This window comes from Canis lupus, chromosome 33, assembly GCF_011100685.1.
Source record: "Canis lupus familiaris isolate Mischka breed German Shepherd chromosome 33, alternate assembly UU_Cfam_GSD_1.0, whole genome shotgun sequence".
Taxonomy (NCBI): domain Eukaryota; kingdom Metazoa; phylum Chordata; class Mammalia; order Carnivora; family Canidae; genus Canis; species Canis lupus.
In genome coordinates, this window is record NC_049254.1 from 25,724,465 (window position 1) to 25,737,064 (window position 12,600).

General features: G+C 36.4%; 1 protein-coding gene across 1 annotated transcript in view; it reads right to left on the bottom strand.

Moving 5' to 3' along the window:
* IQCB1 (IQ motif containing B1) overlaps positions 1-12,600 on the bottom strand; it is a 65,747-nt gene that overhangs the window by 43,573 nt on the left and 9,574 nt on the right. The window contains exons 5-6 of the mRNA NM_001287550.1: positions 5,932-6,025; positions 1,010-1,109 (exon numbers count right to left, since the gene is read on the bottom strand). Of these exons, the coding sequence (NP_001274479.1) occupies positions 1,010-1,109; positions 5,932-6,025 (194 nt within the window). The remainder of the gene's footprint in view (positions 1-1,009; positions 1,110-5,931; positions 6,026-12,600) is intronic.

The following is a 12,600-nucleotide window of genomic DNA, read 5'->3' on the forward strand; positions in this document are numbered from 1 at the left end:
CCACATAGTGAACTGAGTAATACAAATGAAATATACATATTTTTATTCACTTTAAAAATCCTTCTGTGTTCCCACTACCTACAGATAAGATTTAATTTCCTCAACACAGCATATGAGCTCTTCATGACTTAAGTCTGCAGAACTTGGCAGCCACCTCCACATGCCATACTTTAAATGCTAGCAACGATGACTTGTACCCACTTTTTATCCTCAGCACATTTTTCCTTATTTCTGTGCATTTGCTTATATTGTTAGCTCTGCCTAGAAATATTGCTTTATCTTCTTCCTCTCTGGCTAATTTTTCATCCTTAAAGTTTCACCTCAGATGTTACCTTCTTCAGGAAGCATCATCCTTCAGTGTAGGATAGGAGCTCCTCTAATACTTGTGCACACTTTACAAATGCAACTTGATATGTTACATATAATTATGTTCATGGGTTGATCTTTTACACTTTACCATAAGCTACTTAAAGGCAAGTTTTATATCCTAATCAACTTTGGGAACTCAATGACAGACACATAGTTCGCACACAGTAGATGCTTAATAGATCCATATGGAACTGGAAGAGTCAATTATTACAACTATGTATACCCTCTTTTCCATTTTAACCTGGAAAAATTGCCTGTTAGTTAGTTCTTTTATGCCATTCTGAAGTACCTGGCATAATAGTAAGCTTGCGGTTTGCTAAATAAAATATGAGTAGGCATTTTTTATTGTGATTTCAATACTTTTCTTCACGTATCACCATATTTCTCCTCTAAGCCTGAGAATGGTCTAAAATCTTCTTAAGCTCTGAGATACCAATTCAACAATATACTTCCAGTCTTTGATGGTATTTTATATTCTCTTTTTCTGAATGATAATGATAATACAGAGCTCTTGAAGTATCACTTACAAGTCATATGTAATTGATAATTTTGGCAAAACTAGAAAAAAACTGGTAATGCTTCTGGACCAAAAGTTAAAAATTGTAAGTACTCTGATAAATACTTTGTAAAATCAAATCACCTGTTGATCTGTAGTATGTTCTGTAGCATAGTCATGACTGTAGATCCTATTTGAACATTGTCAGTTTGCAGTAAGTGCAAGAAATGATCACTTTGTAGTACTAAAAGAAGAGAAAAATAAATTTAAGGATTCTATGATACAGTTGGGATTCATTTGTCCTTTCAAAACCAAATCCAAGTATTACCATTTCTACTAACACTCCTGCTTTTGTATACTTTACAATAAAGATTTTAAGACGAGTGGTTTTTAAGTTACCATAAAAAAGTCATTCCATTTTACGAAAAATGTAAATAGAAAACATCCACAAATACTAAGCTAAGACTCTGTTATCTCTCATTAAATTAGAAACAAAATAAAACATATCCTAAATTTGAATTTCTTTCTAGCTATAAATTTCAGTGAATAAAATGAAATTTCTCTTAAAGAAGAGACGATATGAAGGAATGAAAATGATATATATGACTGCAAACAGTGGCTTACATCCTTAAAACATTGGATTATTTTACATACTGTACCATGTCTTCTAATATTTTATCTTAAATCATAATGAAATTATTACTTGCAAAAAAAATTTGTTTTTTATTTGTTTATAATTTTTAGGCCCTGAGCAGCCAATTATAAAGATCTGACATTAGATGTTTATGCAAGTTACTTAACCTCTCAGAACACTTATATCTTCATCTATAAAGCTAGAATAGCTCTCTCAGACTACTGCAGAATGTCCTAGAACAGGGTAGGTTTCCACTAAATGTCAGTTTCTTGTTCCTTCTCCATTAACTGATCAGAATTTTAATTAAAGTGGGATCAAGTGTGCAGGCAAGGCACACCTGTGAGTACTATTGTAGCTTCCATGAAACAACTTTACTCTTTTCCTCTCCTGAGAGAACATATTTGATTTCTTTCACATATTAATTACTGTTCTTCTATTTATAGAGTCCAATACTTCAATATTTACTAAACATCACTTTTTAAACATTTAACACCTGCAAGAAAAGTCAATTCCACTACTATTAAATATTTCTATGGCTTATTTCTTTACTCCAATAATAAAAAAATTCTTTTGGATAAGTGTATGATTTCATTTTTGTCTACTTATAGATGTTTTATTAACTCCTTTTAACTGAATTCACTGAACTCATGTAGTATGTAGTATATGATCTTTTTCTATATTGGAAAAAGTTATACTAAAATAATTTATTAAACAGTCATTCCATTTTATTTTTACAATGTTTGTATTGTTATACAATTTATTTTTGGAGTCCCTACTGTTTTTTTTTAAGTGTAGTTGTTTCATTGAGTGTCAAATAACTATACAGTCCCAGAAATAAAAACTGATACTTTTGCCCATTTAAATTTTTTATAATGAAAACTTTAAACCTACCAGAGAGAATAATATCATGACTCTGCGTGTACCAGTCATTCAACCTTAACAATGATCAACTTATGGCCAATCTTATTTCACCTGGCCCATCTACTTTTAGCCTCCCATTTTCTTTTGAAGCAAATCTAAGATATCAAATTATTTTATCCACAAGTATTTCAATACATACTCCCAAAAGATTTCAATTATTAATAAATAAAACATAACTATTATCTAAACTATATAATCATAATTCCTTAATTTCATCAAATATTCCACCAATGCTCCAACTTCCAATTGTTTTGTGTTTGTGTTTAAGTCTGTTTATTTTTATTTATTATTATTTTTAAAGATTTTATTTATCTACTCATGACAGAGAGAGAGAGAAGAGAGAGAGAGAGAGGCAGAGACACAGGTAGAGGGAGAAGCAGGCTTCATGTAGGGAGCCCGAAGCGGGACTTGATCCTGGATCTCCAGGATCACACCTGGGGGCCAAAGGTGGCACTAAACGGCTGGGCCCCTGGGGCTGCCCTTTAAGTTTGTTTAAATCAAGCTCCAAATAAGATCCACACATTGCGTATATTATACATTGTAATTAGTTATCTTTCAAATTTCTTTTATTTATTTATTATTTTTAAAATTTTTTTAAAGATTTCATTTATATATTCATGAGAGACAGAGAGAGAGAGAGGTAGAGACATAGGCAGAGAGAGGCAGGCTCCATGCAGGGAGCCCGATGTGGAACTCCATCCTGGGACTACAGACCATGCCCTGGGCTGAAGGCAGGCACTAAACCACTGAGCCATCCAGGGATCCCCCTCAAATTTTTTAATCCATGGACTCCTCCTCTACTTTTTTTTTTCCTTACAATTTACTTGTTGACAAAATTGTCAATTGTCCTATGAGCCTCCCACTATCTAGTTTTGCTAATTGCATTCCTGGGTGGTAATATAATGTTTCTTTGACCTTCTATAAATTGATCATTGGAGCTGGGGGCCAAAATGATTCAGGTTTGAATTTTTGACATCTACATTTCATATGTGAGGTTATGATGAGCCATTAAGTAGTACTTCTGAAATTTTGACAGTGATGGATGATTAATTCCTTTTTTTTTTAATTTTTATTTATTTATGATAGTCACAGAGAGAGAGAGAGAGAGAGGCAGAGACATAGAGGGAGAAGCAGGCTCCATGCACCGGGAGCCCGACGTGGGATTCGATCCCGGGTCTCCAGGATCGCGCCCTGGGCCAAAGGCAGGCGCTAAACCGCTGTGCCACCCAGGGATCCCGGATGATTAATTCCTAAATTTGTTCTTTCATTAATAGTTGGGACAATGGTGATATTCTATCCTACCTTTTTCACCTACAAGTTGGAATTCTTCTATAAAAAGGAATTTCTCCTCATCAATACATAAGAAAAGGCAAGATAAATACTGGATTCTTCATTTACCAGTTTTCAAAATGAACTGGCTCCCTATAATGGTAATTTTTAATAGTCTCACTATATCTGATGTGTTTCAATCCTCAGTAGTTATTATCCTTATTAGAAACCTCTTTACTCGGCTCCCGAGTGCTTTTCACAGAAGGCCAAATAAACTTGACTGCATTCTTTCTATCTACTATTCAAAATATTTCAGGTTTACCTTGCATATTTTGTATCCCAGACATAGCCATTTCTTCAAAAAGCTAATTCTTTTTAGAGAAAGGTTTATTGGAGACCCCAATTTTGTATCCATTTAATTTTGTATATGAATTTCACAAGCATTTAGTTTTAAAACATTGATATTTTTAAAAAAGATTTTATCTATTTGAGAGAGAGAGCATGCATGCACAGAAGCAGAGGGAGCAGCATGCAGAGTGAGAGGGAGAAGCAGACAGCCAGATGTGGGCTTGATCCCAGGATCCTGGGATCATGATCTGAGCCAAAGGCAGATGCTTAACCAATTGAGCCACCCAGGAGTCCCATTATTGATATTTTAAATCTACAGATTGACCTGAGGAATACTGTCACTTTTATTATAGTTATTATTTTTTAAAAAGTATTCAGGTACCCTCGCTCCTGTTGTCTCTTTTTTTACTAGGTCTTTTGCATTCCACTATAGTATAACTAAATATATTTTTGGTAAAAGTTGTTTAAGTTGGGAACTTGGTAATAATATTTGTTTAATATTGGGAAACTAATAGGTAATGCTTTAAAAGAAAAGGAAGTGTCTAAGTATTAAAAGAGAGAGAGAAAAGAGAGAGGGATTATTCTTTGGGGAATCACAGGACCTGGTTTCTGCATCTACTTAGCTTCAAATGGATATAATTACCAATTAGTTATACTAATTGAAAGTCGTTGCCTTTGGAAAATGGGAAATGAAGTGAGGTACAGGGGTCAGGGATTGTGCTTTTAATAATCCTTATAGAAATATTTGATTCTTTATGTGCATTCATAATTCTGAGAAAAATATTAAGTTAAAATTAAAAATTCAATTACTTTCTAAAAAAAGTCAATGTTCTTATATAATTATATTTATCTTAGATTGACTCTTTCAAGAAGACACAAATGTTGCCACAATTATCAATATAGATTACTTTCCCAGTCTTAAGACTGTGAAAAACATAATGTAAAACATTATGTAAAACTAACACATATTTATATTTCTCAATATAATGTAGAAATACCCTATAAAAGAACTTTTAAATTCAGTAAAAATGTCAATACATAAAAGCTTACTCTTACATGAACAGTTAGGCTGTGAATTAAATCATATCTACTCTGTATATAATAAGGATTTTTCTCACAGTAAATCTAAAACACAGGCATAATCTTTGGAACTTAGAAAACTTTTTCCCCTAAATTGTTAAAATTATCATTAATCCTTAACTTGGATTTGCTAAATAGATAAAACTAAGAAGAAAATTATATTTAAGCAATGTTCTCCTTAATAGTCCCATTGTCAACATTGGCTATTTAAAGCTGGAATGTCCAAATGGGCTTTTATTTTTGTGTGTGGAGTTATTTCAGGGTAGTTTCATTTAACTGTGGTTATCTGTATAGTTAATGATGTATTTATTTTTATTTATTTATTTTTTTTTTAAATTTTTATTTATTTATGATAGTCACAGAGAGAGAGAGAGAGAGAGAGGGGCAGAGACACAGGCAGAGGGAGAAGCAGGCTCCATGCACCGGGAGCCCGATGTGGGATTCGATCCCGGGTCTCCAGGATCGCGCCCTAGGCCGAAGGCAGGCGCCAAACCGCTGCACCACCTAGGGATCCCGATGTATTTATTTTTAAAGACAAAAATCAACTTAGCAAGTACTTTACAATTATTATCAGTTATCTTTTTTAAAAAATATTTTATTTATTTATTTGTGTGAGAGAGAGAGCACGCATGAGCACAAGCAGGGAGAGAAGTAGAGGGCCTGAGAGAAGCAGGCAACTTGCTGAGTGGGGAGCCCAACACAGGTTTTGATCCCAGGACCCCAGGATCATGACCTGAGCCAAAGGCAGACGCTTAACCAACTGAGCCACCCAGGTGCCCCTATTATCAGTTACCATAAAAATCTTTTCTCTTACCATTTTGGATGAGTTGAACATGGCCTCCTAAGAGCCAGAAGAGAGAATCGGTCACAATTTGGAACGAGTGTAGTAATTCATCTTTTTCTTCACCCTTAATATACACATAAACCCAATTTACTTTTCTGTAATTGCTTTATTTAAAAAAAAAAAAAAAAAAGAAGGGAAACTTCTCTCTGGAGAGTCTGAGGACCTGGTTCCTCATCTTACTTAGTTATTCATGATCTTATAGCCTTTAGTTTCTCAATTTATAAAACTTGTGTTACAGTCTAGTAATACCTACTCTACTTACTAAAGAAATGGTTGTTACCCAGAGGTGAAATGAGACAACATGGTTTAAGAACTACAAGTTGATATACTAGGATTTCTCAACATTGGCTATGCATCAAAATCACTGTGGAGCTTTTTTTTTTTTTTTTCCTTTTTTAACAATATACCCAGGTACAGGCTTTAACCCAAACATACTGAATTTGAATCTCTATAGTCAAAGCCGGACATCTGTATTTTTACAAAGTTGGGTAGGTGATTTGGTTATGCAGTCAGGTTGAAAATCACTGCTCAATGCAAATGTGTCAGCATGGAAAGCATTATTATTAGTGCATTTCAGTTGTAGCTTCTAACCTATGACTCCATGAGAGCAGAGACCATATTACTTAGCTCTCCACTAAACATTCAATGTCTGAAACAGTTCTGACATCATAAATGTTCAATCTGTATTTACTCAACAAATAAGTGACAATTATTTTCTACTTCTTCCTTTCTGGAAAGTAGGGTGAGAAATTATTCTAGATTAGAATATGTGTCACAGTGGCAAATAAGAAGCAGATTTCATTAATAATTCTGTCATTTGCTGGCCATGTAACTTCAGTGGAAAGTTGTAAAAAGGCCACTAATTTTATCCATGTCTTACATGTTTGTACTAGCACAAAACTAATGATGACAGCATTATGATTGCATTGATTATTCTTTGTAATAATACAAGTATTTTCTTCCTGTTATTTTAGCACAGGGTTAGATAGGTGCTTACACAGACATATGCTAACTTAAATACAACAATCAAAAAATTCAAAAAACAAAAAAGAAAGAAATGTCACATTACTAAATGTCCTTTAGTCCCAGAAAGTGCCTTTGCCAGCTTCACCAAAAGACACAGCAGAAAGAGCATGGTAATTGTCACTGTTGTCAATCTCAGAAGATAATGTTGGGCTCCTAGACTTCCTATTTTCCTTAAAAAAATCCATTAGATAATGCCACCCATAAATTCATGGTTTTTAAGACTGATTAAGAAAACTTATCCTTAAATCATTTCAAAATTTTTGGATAGATTATTTTTCTTATGGCATATAAGAATGTAAATATACACATGTGTACCTATATATGCATATATATGTATGTGTGTGTATTATTTTAACCTGTCTGCATCACCATGTGACCTACTATCCATATGCTAGCTAATTAAATTTTTTTTTTGATTGGGAAACACCTAGGTAGATATAACTAATAAGTTCTCTTGTAATCTCCAACCCTATTTTAATTTTATCCTGTGGTAAGGTGGCCCTCAGCCCTCTTCTGTAGGTGGTTTACCCCCTTTGATGTATTACTAAAAAAGTTTTGTTTTTTTTTTTTTAAGATTTTATTTGTTTACTCATGAGAGACACACAGAGAGAGAGAGAGAGAGACAGAGACACAGGCAGAGGGAGAAGCAGGCTGAATGCAGGGAGCCTGATGTGGGACTCGATTTTGGCACTCCAGGATCATACCCTGAGCCGAAGGCAGACGCTCAACCACTGAGCCACCCAGGCGTCCCCTAAAGAAGTTTTTAGTCTCTATACAAATAACATAATAAAGAATAGGAAGATATTATGAAAAGTATCAATGACTATATAAGTGAAAAGAATGTAATTACTATTGCTCCTTATGTTCAATACAAGTACTCTGAAGAAAATATAAAGCTGTCTTAATAGTCTGAGCTATTCATGAGATAGAAATCATTTTACAAAGGAGGAAACTGAGGTATGGTGAAATCAAGTAATCTGCCTAAGATTAGTTTGTGGCATAGCCAGGAAGAGAAATGAAGTCTCACACAAATTCCCATACTTTGTGGCACTTTAATTAACTTGAATTAATTAAATCTAGCAAATATGCAAAATTTATTTAATGCTAACATCCCTCAAAACGCCAATGAAGATGCTGGAAGAATTTGTGACCTATTACATAGAAAGCCTATACTCTAAGTTTAATTCTCTGCCAATAATACTTCATATACTCAAATCACTATCTTATCCATGTTATATGTCTCATTCAATTTCACTCATAATTTTTTAACTGGTTGGGTTTTTTTAATTAAAAATACATGTCTTAGGTTTTCTATAAGGAATATCTAAATATCCTGTCTATTAGCCTAGGCATTAAGTACAAGACTGTGTCTATTCATTATATACTTAAAATACTCTAAATGGAATTTAATATCCTATGATGACTTAGTTATTTCTCTTCATAATTCACAAAGTTGTGAATTGGCTCAATCTTTAATATAGCGGTAGGCCCAAATGTATTCATAGCCAAGAACTACTACAAGATAAGAGTTTCAGCCTTGTAAACTTATGATTCCAATAGATACTATAACCGGATTGACCTGACATTCACAGAACAACAAATGCAGAGTTCACATTCAAGTATACAGGCAGTCCTTGCTTTTTGCATGGTACCCTGTTAAATGAAACTTGTGCATATCAAAATCTTTACATGGTTCTGATATGCATGAGATTCAATTAAGATGGCACAGTGCAAAGCAAGGACTTACAATGAAACATTCACCAAGATAAAAGGGCCATAAAACAAGTCTGGATTGAAATGATAAAGTATGTTATCTGACCACAAGAAAATTAAGGTAGAAACTGGTAACAATAAAATATCAAGAAAATTCACTCTTATGTGGAATTTAAGAAACAAAATAAACCAGCATAGAGGAAAAAAGAAAGGTAAACCAAAAAACAGACTCTTAACTACAGAGCACAAAATGATGGTTACCAGAGGGGAGGTTGTTAGGGGGATGGGTTAAATTTGTAATGGAGACTAAGGAATGCACTTGTGATGAGCAACAGGTACTGTATGGAACTGTGGAATTACTAAATTGTACACCTGAGAGTAATATTACACTGCATGTTAACTAGCTGGAATTCAAATAAAAACAAAATATTTCTCAAATATTTGGAAATTAAGCAACATACTTGTAAGTAACCCATGGGTTAAAAAAAAAAAATACATATAGCATTTAGCATAACTGATCCAAGAAATACTTGTTGGATTGAACAAGCCCTATGCTTAGGTTGAAATATTTCAACTATAGAAAGTCTGAAGAAATAAATAACCTTTATTGTTCTTTGCCACTGAAGCTATTAGAAAAGTGCTAGGCCACAGAACAATACTTTCCTCTACTGCTAATTTAAGTAGAAGATGTTTTTGGAAGATGCTATGGAAATAAATGTCTATGGGTGCTGTGCTGTTCCAACATTACGCAGAAGGCAGATCCTTCAAAAAGTCATACAGAATGCATTAGCCAGCAGTTTAAAATTTCACATATAGAGATTACTTTTTGTTGTAATTTTTAAATGTTTGAATCTACTACGCTAATTGTACTTTCAGGCAAATACTGCACATGTGAACATCTTCTCAAGAATTTTGGCTATTAAAACACTAAATAGGAAGAGTAGGAAGATGGCAGAAGAGTAGGAAGATGGCGGAAGAGTAGGGTCCCCAAGTCACCTGTCCCCACCAAATTACCTAGATAACTTTCAAATCATCCTGAAAACCTATGGCTTGAGATTTAAAGAGAGAAGAGCTGGAATGCTACAGTGTGAAGAGTTAGCGCTTCTATCAAGGTAGGAAGACGGGGCTGGGGGGGGGGGGGGGGACAAAAGGCATCCAAGGGGGAGGGGCCCCGTGAGGAGCTGGGCTAAGGCCCATCGGCAAGTGCCCCAAGGACAGGAAAGCCCTGACCCCAAAGAAGCAGGAGCTTCACCAATCTTCCCAGACTCGCAGGGAGTTGGAGCAGGATCTCAAGAGGGGCAGGGATGCCCTCAGGCTCCGGGGAGAGCGCGCCACACCTCGCGTCGGAGCTCCCTAAAGGGCTGCAGCGTGCATCCAGCTGGACCCTGGGAGCAGCTCGGAGGCGGCTTGGGCAGAGGCTCCGCTCAGAGGGGGCTGCGCGGGAGACAGCACAATTCCAACAGCGTAGGCCGGTAGCCCAGGGCGCCGGGGATACAGCCCAAGATCCGCACCCCCCACCCCCGGAGCATCCAAGCCCCTGTGGACTGAGAGCTCCGGTAGCTACTGCGGGAGCTGACTCCAGGGCTGGAGAGCTGGCCACCACAGTTGTTGTTCCTCCTGGGGCCTCACAGGATAAACAACCCCCACAGAGCTTCATAGTGGCCTCACAGGATAAACAGGTTAAACAACTTTCACTGAGCCCTGCACCAGGCAGGTGGCTCAGCAGCTCCCCCAAGTGCTCACACCTGAGAATCAGCACAGCAGGCCCCTCCCACAGAAGACCAGCTACACGGACAGGGGAAAAATAAACTATTGACCAAGCAGCACTGGAAAGTTCCAGGAGAAGTCAAGGGATTTACAGTATATAGAATCAGAGGATACTCCCCCTTGTTTTTTGTTTTCTGTTTGCTTCCCCCCCTTTTTTCCTTTTCTTCTCTTTTTTCCTTCTTTTTTTTTTTTTCTTTTTCTTTTCTTTCTCTTCTCTCTGTTTCTCCTTTTCCCAATACAACTTGTTTTTGGCCACTCTGCACTGAGCAAAATGACTAGAAGGAAAAACTCACCTCAAAAGAAAGAATCAGAAACAGTCCTGTCTCCCACAGAGTTACAAAATTTGGATTACAATTCAATGTCAGAAAGCCAATTCAGAAGCACAATTATAAAGCTACTGGTGGCTCTAAAAAAAGCATAAAGGACTCAAGAGACTTCATGACTGCAGAATTTAGATCTAATCAGGCAGAAATTAAAAATCAATTAAATGAGATGCAATCCAAACTAGACTTCCTAACGACAAGGATTAATGAGGTAGAAGAACAAGTGAGTGACACAGACAAGTTGATGACAAACAGGGAAACTGAGGAAAAAGAGGAAAACAAAAGATCATGAGGATAGATTAAGGGAAATAAATGACAGCCCCAGGAAGAAAAATCTATGTTTAATTGGGGTTCCTGAGGGCGCCAAAAGGGACAGAGGTCCAGAATATGTATTTGAAAAATCATAGCTGAAAACTTTCCTAATCTGGGAAGGAAAACAGGCATTCAGATCCAGGAAATAGAGAGATCCCCCCTAAAATCAATAAAAACCGCTCAACACCTCAACATTTAATAGTGAGGCTTGCAAATTCCAAAGATAAAGAGAAGATCCTTAAAGCAGTAAGAGACAAGAAATCTCTAACTTTTATGGGGAGAAATATTAGATTAACAGCAGACCTCTCCACAGAGACCTGGCGGCCAGAAAGGGCTGGCAGGATATATTCAGGGTCCTAAATGAGAAGAACATGCAGCCAAGAATACTTTATCTAGCAAGACTCTCATTCAGAATAGGAGGAGAGATAAAGAGCTTCCAAGATAGGCAGAAACTGAAAGAATATGTGACCACCAAACCAGTTCTCCAAGAAATATTAAGAGGGACTCTGTAATAGGAAGAGGAAGCCCAAGGGAACAATCCACAAAAACAGGGACTGAATAGGTATCATGACACTAAATTCATATCTTTCAATAGTAACTCTGAACATGAACGGGTTTAATGACCCCATCAAAAGGCGCAGGGTTTCAGACTGGATAAAAAAGCAGGACCCATCTATTTACTGTCTACAAGAGACTCATTTTAGACCTAAGGACACCTACAGCTTGAAAATAAAAGGTTGGAGAACCATTACCATTCAAATGGTCCTCAAAAGAAAGCAGGGGTAGCCATCCTTATATCAGATAAACTAAAGTTTATCCCGAAGACTGTAGTGAGAGATGAAGAGGGACACTATATTATACTTAAAGGATCTATCCAACAAGAGGACTTAACAATCCTCAATATATATGCCGCGAATGCAGGAGCTGCCAAGTATTTCAATCAATTAATAACCAAAGTTAAGACATACTTAGATAATAATACATATACTTGGGGACTTCAGTGTAGCGCTTTCTACAATCGACAGGTCTTCTAAGCACAACATCTCCAAAGAAACAAGAGCTTTATTTATTTTTTTTTAATTTTTTTAAAATTTATTTATGATAGTCACACACAGAGAAAGAGAGGCAGAGACACAGGTAGAGGGAGAAGCAGGCTCCATGCACCGGGAGCCCAACGTGGGACTCAATCCCGGGTCTCCAGGATCGTGCCCTGGGCCAAAGGCAGGTGCCAAACCGCTGCGCCACCCAGGGATCCCTAAACAAGAGCTTTAAATGATAACACTGGACCAGATGGATTTCACAGATATTTACAAAACTTTACATCCAAACGCAACTGAATACACATTCTTCTCAAGTGCACATGGAAGTTTCTCCAGAATAGACCACATACTGGGTCACAAATCAGGGCTTAACCCAAACCAAAAGACTGGGATTGTCCCCTACGTATTTTCAGACCATAATGCTTTGAAATTAGAACTAAATCACAAGAAGAAGTTTA